The following is a 12,260-nucleotide window of genomic DNA, read 5'->3' as shown; positions in this document are numbered from 1 at the left end:
CAAGATTGAACTCAGCCAATGATAACTGAGACACCTAAGACCACCTGAGGCCCAGTGCAATTGCCACTTCCTCCAGGAAGCCTTTCTGGATCTCCCAGTTGGATCAAACCCCTCCTCCTTTCTACCCCCAGAGCACTTTACATGTCTAGCCCAGTCCCACCCATATTGTGTCTACTCTGATGTCGATTCATAGCACAAAGAGGCCAAATGTCTCTTTGATGACAGGCATCTGGTGAGCAGAGACCAGGTTTGCCATACCTGTATCCCCAGCAGGGCCTTTTGCAGAGGCTTAATGGATGCTTGCTAATTGGATAGTGAGTGAGGAAGACACAGCTCCTGACCACTGGGGACCCCCCTCTTCTGTGACTTCATCATTGTAGAGCAACTAACTCTGTGGTTGGCCTGGGACGTGAACACACTAAAGCCTAGGCAGATGTAGGGACACAGGGGATGACTACTGCTTGTTCCCACCATCAACAAGGGCTCTGCCTCACCGGGAGGAGGGCATTGTCACATCAGGGCCGCCTTTCCTTCCCTTCCCTGGCTTTGGCCAGCACCCGGTCACCCCCTCAGGCCAGGGGTCTGTCCTGGCCCCTCTCCCTCCTGCCCACGTCCTGCTCCCGTCTCCCATCCCACCCTGCAGCCAAAGACCAGACTTGCCCCAGTGCCTCTCATCAAACCATCTCTCTGGTTCTCCTCTCCCACTAACCATGCTGCAGCCAGACTCACCTCAGCCCACGCATGTGATGCCCACCCTCCAACACAGAACTGGCCCGAGGGGACTCTGGTCCTCTTCTCTCGGTGTCCTGGTGTCCCACCCATCTCTCCCGCCCAGTTCCAGTGCCCTCCCCACCAGCACACTCTTCTTTCTTAGGGGCTGTCCACACTTAGGGTAGCTTCACAGGGCTTGTGGGCACCTAGAGGAAGTTGCTCTGCCCTGGGGCACTATTCTACCTGTGCTCAGATCCTGCCTCTAGATTCCCTGAGGGGTAGGGTGGTGTTTCAGTTATCTCCGAACCCCCATACAGGGCAAAAATAAGAATGAACATACAAAGTAAAAGTAAAACAATTAAGCTAAACAAAAATAAAAATTAATAATAAGTTAGCGGAGTTCCCGTCGTGGCGCAGTGGTTAACGAATCCGACCAGGAACCATGAGGTTGCGGGTTCGGTCCCTGCCCTTGCTCAGTGGGTTAACGATCCAGCGTTGCCGTGGGCTGTGGTGTAGGTTGCAGACGCGGCTCGGATCCTGCATTGCTGTGGCTCTGGCGTAGGCCAGTGGCTACAGCTCTGATTCGACCCCTAGCCTGGGAACCTCCAAATGCCACGGGAGCAGCCCAAAGAAATAGCAAAAAGACAAAAAAATAAAATAAAATAAAATAAAATAAAATAAATAAAATAAAATAAAATAAAATAAAATAATAAAATAAAAAAATAAAATAAAATAAAATAAAATAAAATAAAATAAAATAAAATAAAATAAAATAAAATAAAATAAGCAAATTACATTTGTTCATTGCTTACTATGTGCCAGGCACTATGAGAAGCACCTGATACATGTATATGTTAACTAACCTAGTCCTTATTATCCTTCTTAGGCTGACATTACTGTGCCCATTTTGCAGATATAGGAATGGAGGCAGACAGAAAGTAAGTATCTTGTTCAGGTCCCCCTGTGAGCAGTGATGGGACTGGGGGTTAGACAGGGGAGTCTGTTCCAGGGACAGTGCTCAGAGCCCTACTGCTCTCATCAGCAATTGCTGAGGGGCTCCAAGATCCATGCCTCCCACCTGCTCTTCAAATCCATAACTTCCTCAGTGAGACTGGCAGCTTGGGGAGCTAGCCCTATGGCCCCAGCCTCCAGTCGGACCTCTGGGCCACTCTCTAAAGCCCTCACAGAATCTTAAAATTCACCCGGGGAAGGTCTTTTTTCATAGGTACTGATACCTGGACCACCAGCCAAGGAGAGAGAATGTTGATGATGGAGTCTGGGCATCTGTATTTTTTTCTTTTTCTGGTAGGGCTGCACCTGCAGCATATGGAAGTTCCCAGGCTAGGGGTCAAATTGGAGCTGCAGCTGCAGGCCTATGCCACAGCCACAGCAACACCAGATCCAAGCCACATCTGCAAACTACACTGCAGCTCACAGCAACACGGGATCCTTAACCCACTGAGCAATGCCAGGCATCAAACCCACATCCTCACAAACACTATGGTGGGTTCATAACTCGCTGAGACAACAGAAACTTCCAGGCATCCGTATTGTTAAGAGCCCTCCCCACCCCCCACAGTGAGAACTAAGAGCCACTGCTCTAAAGACACTGATTCTCACAGAGGCCCTGGTCCGATTTTGCCACCTGACCCCTCATTCAAAGGCCGGCAGTCCTGCATCTGTATTATCCAGGCTGCCATCCTCTTTCTGTCTATATCACTCCTCCCTAGGGGCCCAGGGGAGGCAAAAAGAGCAAAACTCAACCCAGCCGTGGCATCAGCCCCCCTTACACACAGCCAGAGAAGTTCTTGGAATGTGAATGAGTCTGGAGTAGTCTCAAGAATTTTTTTTCACTTTCTCTAAGGCACTGAATATTCCCCACTCAGTGTTTCCATCCTTAAGGCATAATGACATAATTCCAACCTCTGGTGACTGGTGCTATTTTTCCATTATTTACATGTTTGTGCAATTCGGTCTTCATCCTTCCCAGGAGCTGGCTTTGACGCTATTACCTGCAGGGTCCTTGTGTACCTTTGATCTGCTGAGCATATCTGGTGGGGCAGAGCAGAGAGCCCCAGAACCCTGGGCCACCAGGGAAAGGGCTGAGCTTCCGGACGTGAGGTCACAGCTTGTCCTCCAAAGGGCGCAGCCAGACTTCTAAGACAATGGACAGTTAGGCCTTTGGTAGGGTACGCTGCAAGAGCAAAACAATCCAGGGGCAGTGCCAACTTCCTGGCTTGAAAACACAGCATCTTAGGGTCAAGGCCATGAAAGGAATGAATCAACCTTTGTGCCCAAAGTGCCTGCTCACACCCGCTGACCCGCCATTATCTGCAAGGTCCAGCCTCTTCCGTGCCATGTCCCCTGCCTGGGATGGGCCTTACAAATAGCCTGTTTCTCCTGATGGGCAAACTCCCACTCATTCAAGGTCACCTCATCTGAGGAGCCTTTCCTCAAAGTCCTAGGGACCATCATTGCATATAGATCATGGAACACTACCCCCAGTGTGTAGTTTCTACACCTATCAGTCTGCAAGTCAGGTTTCTCCCACTAGTATATGACCTGGGGCCAGACTCCTTCCTCTGCACACCCCTAGCACTAAGCACAGCACAAGCCACAGGCCACAAGACAGAGATCCATAGACTCAGTCTGCAGAGACATGGGGCTCAAGGCCTGGCATGATGATTCAAAATATTTGGAATTGGTTGCCAACACTAAAAAATAATCAAGACACTTTCCATAAAAATCCACGTTTCTTGTTTTTTGAAAAACCAGAAATCAGAAGATCTGGCCCCTCTGGCCCATATTTCCACTGCTGCTCCTTCAGGAGGTAAGGGGGTTGGATTCATGCCCCCCCCCCCAAGCCACTTCCCTTGTCATGGTTCCTGTCTGTGTCTTCTTATAGACACATGAACTCGGAGCCCTGGACGAGGCACGCTGTAGGTAATTATAAAAATACTGCAGAAGAGTAAGTCTACTACGACTTTTTTTTTTTTTTTTTTTTGCTTTTTAGGGCCACACCCTCGGCATATGGAAGTTCCCAGGCTAGGGGTCCAATTAGAGGTACAGTTGCCGGCCTACACCACAGCCACAGCAACGCAGAATCCAAGCCACATCTGCGACCTATATCTCAGATCATGGCAACGCTGGGTCCCCAACCCACTGAGTAAGGCCAGGGATCAAACCCACAACCTCATGGTTACTAGTCAGATTGTTTCCATTGTGCCACAACGGAAAGTCCTACTATGACTTTCAAAGCCACCAGATTAGCAAGATCCACATGTGAATCAAACAAACTGCACTTCTTACTAGATAGCAATTCTGGATGAAAGCTGGGGACAATCAAATTACCCCCGAAGGGAAAACTGGGGCACCTCCATACGATGGACTATGACTCAGCAGTAAAAAGAAGCAAAGTGCCGACATCCCCCAAGCCATGTTTGAATCTCAAATACGTTACGTTGTGTGAAACAAGGCAGACACAAGGCTGCCTGAATGGTTCTGCTTACAGGCAGTCCTGGTTTTACTGTGCTTCACAGATGTTGGGTTTTTTTCACAAATTGAAAGTTAGGGGCAGCCCTGCATCAAGCAAGTCTATCAGCACCGTTGTAGCTCTGATTCCACCCCTAGCCTGGGAACTCCCATTTGCTCACTTCATGTCTCTGTGTCCCATTTTGGTAATACTGGCAGTATTTCAAACTTTTTCATTATTACTACATTTGGTGACCAGTGATCTTCAATGTTTCTCTTTTGCATTTTGTATTTTGTTTTTATGGCCACATCTGTGGCATATGGAAGTTCCTGGGCCAGAGATTTGTATCCTAGCCACAATGGTGGCAATACCAGATCTTTAACCCACTGCACTGGGCTAGGCATCAAATCCACACCTCTGCAGTGACCTGAGCCACTGCAGTCAGATTCTTAACCCACTGTGCCACAGTGGGAACTCGTGTTTTGTATGTGTACACTTAATAGCTACGTTACAGTAACTTCTGTATGCACTGGGAAACCAAAACAATTTGCGTGATTCACTTTACTGTGATATTTGTTTCATTGTAGTGGCCTAAAATGGAAGTTATCTCCAAGATCTGCCTGTATATGATATTCTGGACAAAACTACAAAGACAGAAAACAGATCAGTGGCAAGGCCTGGCACTGGGAGGAGGGGTTGACTGAAAAAGAGCAGAAGGGAATTTTGGAGGAGGGTTCCAGCAACATGCTATATCACGATTGTGATGGTGGTTACACACTGTGTGCAGCTGTTGAAATACAGAGAACTGTACACTAAAAAGGATGACTATTACTGCATGTGAATGATACCTCAACAAACCCAGTCTTTAAAACAAATTAAGGGAAGGAAGAAACTTTCGTCCTGGTCCTCAATACAGAAAGTTGCATAATAGAGTCCTGCTGGTGGACTGAGCAGAGCTGGGTCCCTTTGCCCAGGCAGTGATGTGCTCTGCACACCCACTGCAGGGAGGCTTCATGTAGCACAGAGAAAAGGTCCTGGGAATACGGTCGCTTGTCCTGTAATGTCCTCATTCTGGGCAGGTGTGGCTTTCAGCCACTAGCCTCAGAGCTAAAAACAGAGACTCAAGATCCACTGAATGAGAATCTTTGGGGTTGAACCACAGGAACTACCAGTCTGATATTTAAAAAGCCCCTTGGGTGAGTCCAATGTATAATATTTGAGATACATCATGGTTGGTTTTAGACCCTATAGACAGTAGTTCCCAAGAGGAGTTCCAGGCTGGGAAAAAAAAAAAACTGAATGGTACCTTCAAAGACTCAGATGCTCTGCACACCATTATTATCTGTGTTAGTAACTGTGTTCACGATTCACTAGGGAGCCAGCTTCACTAGGGAGCTTCAACCTTACAGAGCGCTTTGATGTGATGACCTGGACTAAGCCAGGCAGCTGGCTGGCTTGTTTTACTCCCATTTATTGGATGAGGAAACCGAGAGAGGTCACCTGCCAAAATGGGGTGAGGGCAGGACCTGTGACCCCAGGGCGCTGAGTCCACCTCTCCTCTCTTTACATCACACTAGCTGCAGGGCATGATGTTCTCCTCTCCACTCAGGAGGATGAACTGAAGAGCACTGGGCACAGAGGGAGGAATCAGAACGGGCTTCCTCTCAATCCAGCTGTGAAAAAACCTGTTTGTGCTCCCTGCGCCCAGTCTCAGAGCGGCTGGTGAAGTCCTGGTGTCAGCAATGAGGTGGTGGGCTGCTCAAGGTGCCCGCCCCCCATCTTATTCCTAGCAAGTAGCACAAACCGGGATTACCCAGGAGCTGTGATCCAACTCGCAGTGATCACACCCAGCCCCACCTGCCTGTACCTGCTACTTACTGGGAGTGTCAGGCCCCAGGTGCCGGGACAGAGAAGCCCAGCAGGGTCTCCAGAGCAAAGGAAGCCTGCCCTTGGCCTCACCAAGATGATTTCTGGATATTGTCCAAGATGGCCTCACCCACTTATGTTTCTTTAGGAGGGAACAGGTGGCCCTGAGGGGGTGGGATGAACAGGGCTATGGGTGGGAAAGGCTGTCCCCCCTGGTAGTGTGCACCTGTTGGAAACTGCCAGGGCTCCCACATGACCTTCCAACAGTGCTGCAAAGGGCCCAGGGTCTAAGCCCAGCTGCTTCAGTTCTGGCCCCAGCTCTGCCACTCTGGCAAGCCTCAATTCCAAAGGCACAGGGTGGAGGTAAGAAGAGCTGAGCCACATTCTTGCTGTGTGATCCTAAGCAAGCAACGTCATTTCTCTGAGCCTTAGTTTTCTCATTCATAAAAGGGGGATGACACTAATTGTGCTTACATTATAGAGCTGATGTGAAGACTAGATTCCCTCAAATATATAAAGCACCTGACACATTCTAGGCCTCTACAAATTTTAGCTGTCACCATCACCACCACTATCCTCAATTTCCCAGGCTGTGAAATGGGAATAATCCCAATCCCTGCCCTGCCACCATCACATGAGTATTGTAAGATTAGGTGAAACTGTGAACTCCATGAGGACAGAGCTGACCTACTCTGCTCCCCTGATGCATCCCCAGGATTTAGAACAGTGCCTGGAAATAGCAGGTGCTTATTTAGAAAATATGAATAAATGAATGAAGTGTGAGAATCTATCTTGTGACTCTGCAGGCCCTCCATAAGGGTGCACTGCTTTTGTTTGTCATGCATAGCCAGTGATGTCCAGTAACAGAATGGGTCGTGCTGGGAAGTACTGAGTTCCCCATCACTGGAGGCAATTAAAGAAACTGGAAGGTCCCTTGGCACAGGTGTCAGAGATGGCGCTCACATATCAGGTTCAGGTTGAACTTGATGACACCTTGAGGGTCCTTTCAACTATGCTCACGCATCCCATCCCTAAACCTTCAGCCATTAAATGCCCTCAGTCAAGTCTTCTCTAGTCAATTCACACTAAGTGAATGTAAAACCAGCCCTGGCACCTCCACGCTGTGGTCACAGACTCCACCCAGATGGATGGTCTCAAACCATACATCCACACACACTTCCTTCACTCTGCACATGCAGCCACTCACTGGGCAGATGCCACCATCATCATCACCAACGCCAGCAGCTAACATACTCAGGGCTCACTGAAAACCAGGCTTGGGGTCCTGGGCCAACTTGGTCTCGTTTAATTCTCACTCCTAAGAGGAAGGGATCATTATCCCCATCTTTTCTTTTTTTTCCTTTTTGGCTGTGCCTGCAGCATACAGAAGTTCCTGGGCTAGGAATCGAACCTGTGCCACAGCAGTGACGAAGCCAGAGCTTTAACCACTAGGCCACCATGGAACTCCTTTCCCCATTTTAAAGATGGAAAGCCAAGCCTCAGGAAAGTAAATGACTTGCCCAAGGTCACACAGTTGGCAGGAGCTGGGTTCATACCTCAGCCCCATCTTGCTCCAAAGCCTGTCCTCTTGAGCCATACTGTCTTCCTAAAAAATACCAACAACCAAACCAAGGCGAACTCAACTGGTTCTCACAAGGCCGCTTCCAGATCAGCTGACGTCCTAACCTTGATGGTGGAGCGAAGTGGATGACCTGCCCTTTGGGAAAAGTAGGTCACGAGGCCAAAGGCACATTCTCACTTCAGGGGCAGGTGGGTGGGTCTCCAGGTTCATGCTGGAGTGTAACCAGCCAACAGAGGGCTCCTGCTTGGGCACGAGCAGCACATGGACCCCGGCTTGCGAATGGTTCAAACCCACCTCTGTAATTCTTCTCTAGGGCTGCTTCTCTCAGCCATATATCCCAACCAGACTGGACTCTTCCTTGTCACCTGGCCCCTTATTAGAAATACCTTCTCCTCTTCCTGGAAAACCTTTTCTCTCGGCAAAGCCTCTCTGATCCGTCTCTGGTCACTCCCTCCTCCATGCTCCCTCCATAACACTTGGTCCAGCCCTCCATCCCAGCACTTACTGCATTGTTCTCCGCCTAGCTGTTTATGATCCTGCCTCCCTCGCCAGACTGTGAGTCCCTCGGGCTGTGAGCACGGGGTCTGGCACCACAAAGATGCCCAATCAAGGCTGTGGTTTCATTACTCACGGCCGGAAAGGTCCCCACACTGGGCACTGGCAGGGTTGGCAGCCGTCTATAGCTGAGAATGTTCACTGCCGAAGTCGCCCATCCGCACGGAGCTGAGGAACAAGCCTGTGCACAAGCAGGCGAGGAGAACATCTGGGCTCAGAAAGCAGTAACTTCCTGGAAGTGGAGCGACGTGGAATCAGGAGGTACGGTTCACACTGCTCCCGAGTGGCGCTAGGCCAGCAGACTGCCTTGCTTTTGCCCAGCCCACTTTCTACCATTTGCTGGGGGATTTCATCACAGAAACGGGCTCCCTGCTGACCCTGCCTGACACACACAGCGGGGCAGCCTGGAAAGGCTCTCACCCCGGTCCACCACAGCTGGCTGGGTAACAGCAGGCCCCCCCCACCTCTGGGACTCAGTCTGCTCATCTGCAAAACAGGAGACTCAATCACCCCTGCTATGCAAGCCTTATGGGGCTGGGGGAAAAGCAGGGGAGTGAGTCAAAGACAGAAGGCACGCTGGAAATATAAAAACGACTCCAAAACAAGACGTGGGGCCATGTGAGGTCGGAAGGGGAAGGCTCTCTTCAGTCCTGTGGCTTCAAAATTCCTACAAGACCCACAGTCAAGGTCCTTCCTGGGCATCAGATTTGTCATTTGTCATATGCGGGGGGCGGGGGGAGGGTAACTGAATTGGGGTCATCCAAACGTCAGAATTTGTGTACTACTGTCAACACATTTTCTACAAATCGCTTTAATCATATTTATATTACAATTTTGTTTAAATTGACTCTAAAATTTAAATATCTGCCCAAGCCTGGTTCTAATCAACTTTATCCATGACAAGACTGGTTTGATGCGTTAGTGACACTTGTTTCTATTAGACACTAAATAAGTATGTGACAATTAAACCAAACCAAGTTCATCACAGCTCCACTGAAGCCATCCTGGGCACCACTGGTGAGCCACATCTGTTCTTGAATAAACAGGGATCCTGCAGGCCCTTGCCAGCTCCAAAAGTCCAAGGTTCACATCTACGTGATGTACCCACTTGGCACCCAGCCCTGGGACAGAAGCCTTAGGAGATGGAAAGACAATCCCCACTCTCTAGGAGCTTCCAATCTTGTCTGCAAAAAAAAAAATGTTTTCCAGTTACTTCTGTGTGCTTTACTCATATTTTGCTTAAAGTTTGCTTTAAGGCACTATAGCTAAATGTATATCTTACAGCAGGGTGAAAAATTAAGCAGGTGATACAATTCAGATTATAGGAAAGTGAAGGAAGGACAACTAAGGCAAGGCAAAATGAATGTATAAGAGGCTTATTGGAATTCTTGAATGCTCCCTGGAAGAACATCACAGATTGGAGCACTGGGCTTCCTAGCAGCCAAAGTAAAAAGGGAATCAGTTTTCATTCTCCTTTCATGTGGTACTTTCTCATCAGCATGTAATATATGAGCAATGTACTCACAGCATCTCTGAGATAAATGCGATGTACTGGTCTCTGAGGCTGCTGACCTGGGCAGAAAGATGCTGCTCCCTTCTCCTGACAGGGGTCCTTGCCTCTCCTTGAACTCTTCCCCCAAATAAAACTTTGATCATTTACCAATTCCCTTTTTCAAAAATGTATACTGTTTTTCCTCTTACCTCCAGAATGAAATTTAAAATTTTAGACTAGTAGTCGTGCATCCTCTTGAAATAGCCCCAAAGTATCTTTAGGGTGAAAACTCTAGGCACTTCATATTTAGGTCTCAGTGGAACTGCCTGAGTTCAAATCTTGGCCCTACCACTCAGAAGCCATGTGACCCTGGGCAAGGCACATAACTTCCCTGAGCCTCAATATCTTCATCCTTACCATGAAGCTATAAAGAGCTGTCTCCTGGGGTCACTGTGAGAACTGCATGATGGCCCGAGAAAGGCCCTGCTCCCATGCCAGACGCAGCAATGTTAGCTCTTCTGTGGGGCCCTCTCATGTCTCCCTGCTCCTGCCGTGGTTTCAATCTGGCCGCCTTTCCCCTTTCTCTGTTGACTGAAATCCTATTATTCATCCAAACACAGCTCAAGTGCCACTTGAACTGGGGATTTCCCTGATTTTCCCAATCAAAAGAACCCATTCCTTGCTCTCTTTTCCCACAGCACATAACCTATACACAATACAATATATGCATTATGCGTAACACACAGCTGTGTTTCTTGCCCTGGAGGGTCACCTCCTACTAGTAGGTTATGGAATCCACATCATAGGTTGCCACTTGCACTTTAAAAAAAGCGGGTGGAGTTCCCGGTCATGGCTCAGTGGAAACGAATCTGACTAGCATCCATGAGAATGCAGGTTCCATTCCTGGCCTTGCTCAGTGGGTTACAGATCTGGTGTTGCTGTGAGCTCTGGGGTAGATGGCAGTCACGGCTCAAATCTGGCATTGCTGTGGCTGTGGTGTAGGCCAGTTGCTACAGCTCTGATTTGACTCCTAACCTGGGAACCTTCATATGCTGCAGGTGCAGCCCTAAAAAAATAAATAAATAAAAAAGTGGAAAGACTAGAAAACACCAGAGTGTATGACACGACTTTGGTTTTATATATGTAACACATGTGTGTGTGCACATGTGTGTGCTTTGTCATAACATAAAATGATTTTCTTACTAGGAGTCACAGGCAAAAAAAAATGTCTGAAACCTGTAGCATGATCAGTGGGTTCTTGGAGGGCAGGGACCAAGTCAGATTCACCTCTGTGTCCCCAGCAGTGAGCATAGAGCCTGGCACGTATGAACTCTACAAACTGGAAAATCTAGCAACCCAGAGCAGTGTGATTACTCGGGCATTCCAGCTGCCCCAGATTCAACCCCCATGTTCAGCCACAGCTGCCATGGGTCCATCCAGCAGGACCACAGTTAACCAGCAGGAGTTTCGAAATTGAGGATGTTGGGAAAAGAACAGTGTGGTTTTGTCCCTCCTTACCCAGGATTCCCTCACAGGACTCCACCTTCATCTACTATAAAATGGGAGTGATGATGCCAGTAGCACCCATCCTACAGGGAGAGAACACAGCAGGAAGGCCTAGAGGTGATCTGGTCGTGCTCTTCATTCAAGTTTGCTGAGAAAGAACACATGCGAGCACATGCTTACACACATATCCATGCATGCACACACTCTCTGTTACACACACACACACACACACGAAACTGCTCTTCATTGTGCAGATGGGAACGTGGAGGCCCAGTGAAGGCAAGTGACTTGCTCCGCCAAATCACACGGAAGACGAGGGGCAGAGCTGGACCTAGTCAAGCCCCTTGCTTCCTAGGCCAAGGGTGAAGCGAGGACCAATGACGTATTAAGCAGAAAAGTGCTTGGAAGAACCTGGAAGGTCCCTTTCAAGCCTGAGAGGCAGTGTCACACCCAGCTCCATGACCCGCAGAAGCCAGAGGTTGCTGTGCCTTAAATGGCCCTCTCCTCCTGAGCTGCCTCCCACCCGTAGTTGCCAGTCCCCTAGGGCCACCTGGGCTAGGAGAGCACCCTGTCCTGCTTTTAGGGCCGGAGGGAGCCCATGTCTCTAGAAACCATGGGCTCGGAGGCAATCAGACCCGGCTGTAACTCAGTTCCCAAAATTCCCAGGCTGTTTCCTTAACCCCTCAGAGCCGTGGATCCTGATCTGGTAACCACAGTTATGGCTCCACTTCCTTGGTTCGTGGGAGGATTAAATGAAACAAGGTAAGTTAAAGACCTGGTAAGTGTGAGCAAACTTTAGTTTCTCCCCTTCTTCCTTCTTCCTCCAAACCCTTTATAATACCCTCTGAGGTTTGTTCCAACTAAAAACAAACACCTCTGACTGTATGCTCTGCTCTAACCCTTTGGTGTCCTACACGAAGAGAGGGAAGTCTAAGCTCCTTTCCTCAGAGTCCTTCATGGATGGGACTCTGTCGCCTTACCTCATTAGTCCTTCTGTCCATCAACAGATGGACCAGTCCCTTGGGATCACAGGGTTTGCTGAGAACAAATATGTACACGCAGAGAAGTACACGCTT

The 12,260-nt window shown here is 48.9% G+C and overlaps 1 protein-coding gene across 12 annotated transcripts in view; it reads right to left on the bottom strand.

Annotated features, from left to right (window-relative positions):
• CORO2B (coronin 2B) overlaps positions 1–12,260 on the bottom strand; it is a 143,382-nt gene that overhangs the window by 89,659 nt on the left and 41,463 nt on the right. The window contains exons 1-2 of one of the 12 annotated variants that reach the window (XM_084979306.1): positions 9,161–9,370; positions 8,263–8,418 (exon numbers count right to left, since the gene is read on the bottom strand). The exons of 7 other annotated variants lie outside the window; for them this stretch is intronic. In XM_084979306.1, the coding sequence (XP_084835432.1) occupies positions 8,263–8,394 (132 nt within the window). In that variant the 5' untranslated portion in view covers positions 8,395–8,418; positions 9,161–9,370. Of the gene's footprint in view, positions 1–8,136; positions 9,371–12,260 lie in introns of those variants that run through there. 4 more of the 12 variants (XM_084979314.1, XM_084979334.1, XM_013993330.3 and 1 more) reach the window with 4 other exon arrangements.

Source organism: Sus scrofa, chromosome 1, assembly GCF_054392235.1.
Source record: "Sus scrofa isolate SSC_HxYL_T2T_F1_AM1 chromosome 1, Sscrofa_HxYL_maternal_Yorkshire_Landrace_v2.0, whole genome shotgun sequence".
NCBI lineage: Eukaryota > Metazoa > Chordata > Mammalia > Artiodactyla > Suidae > Sus > Sus scrofa.
The sequence above is the reverse complement of the archived record's forward strand: the minus strand, read 5'-3'. Positions and strand labels throughout refer to the sequence as shown.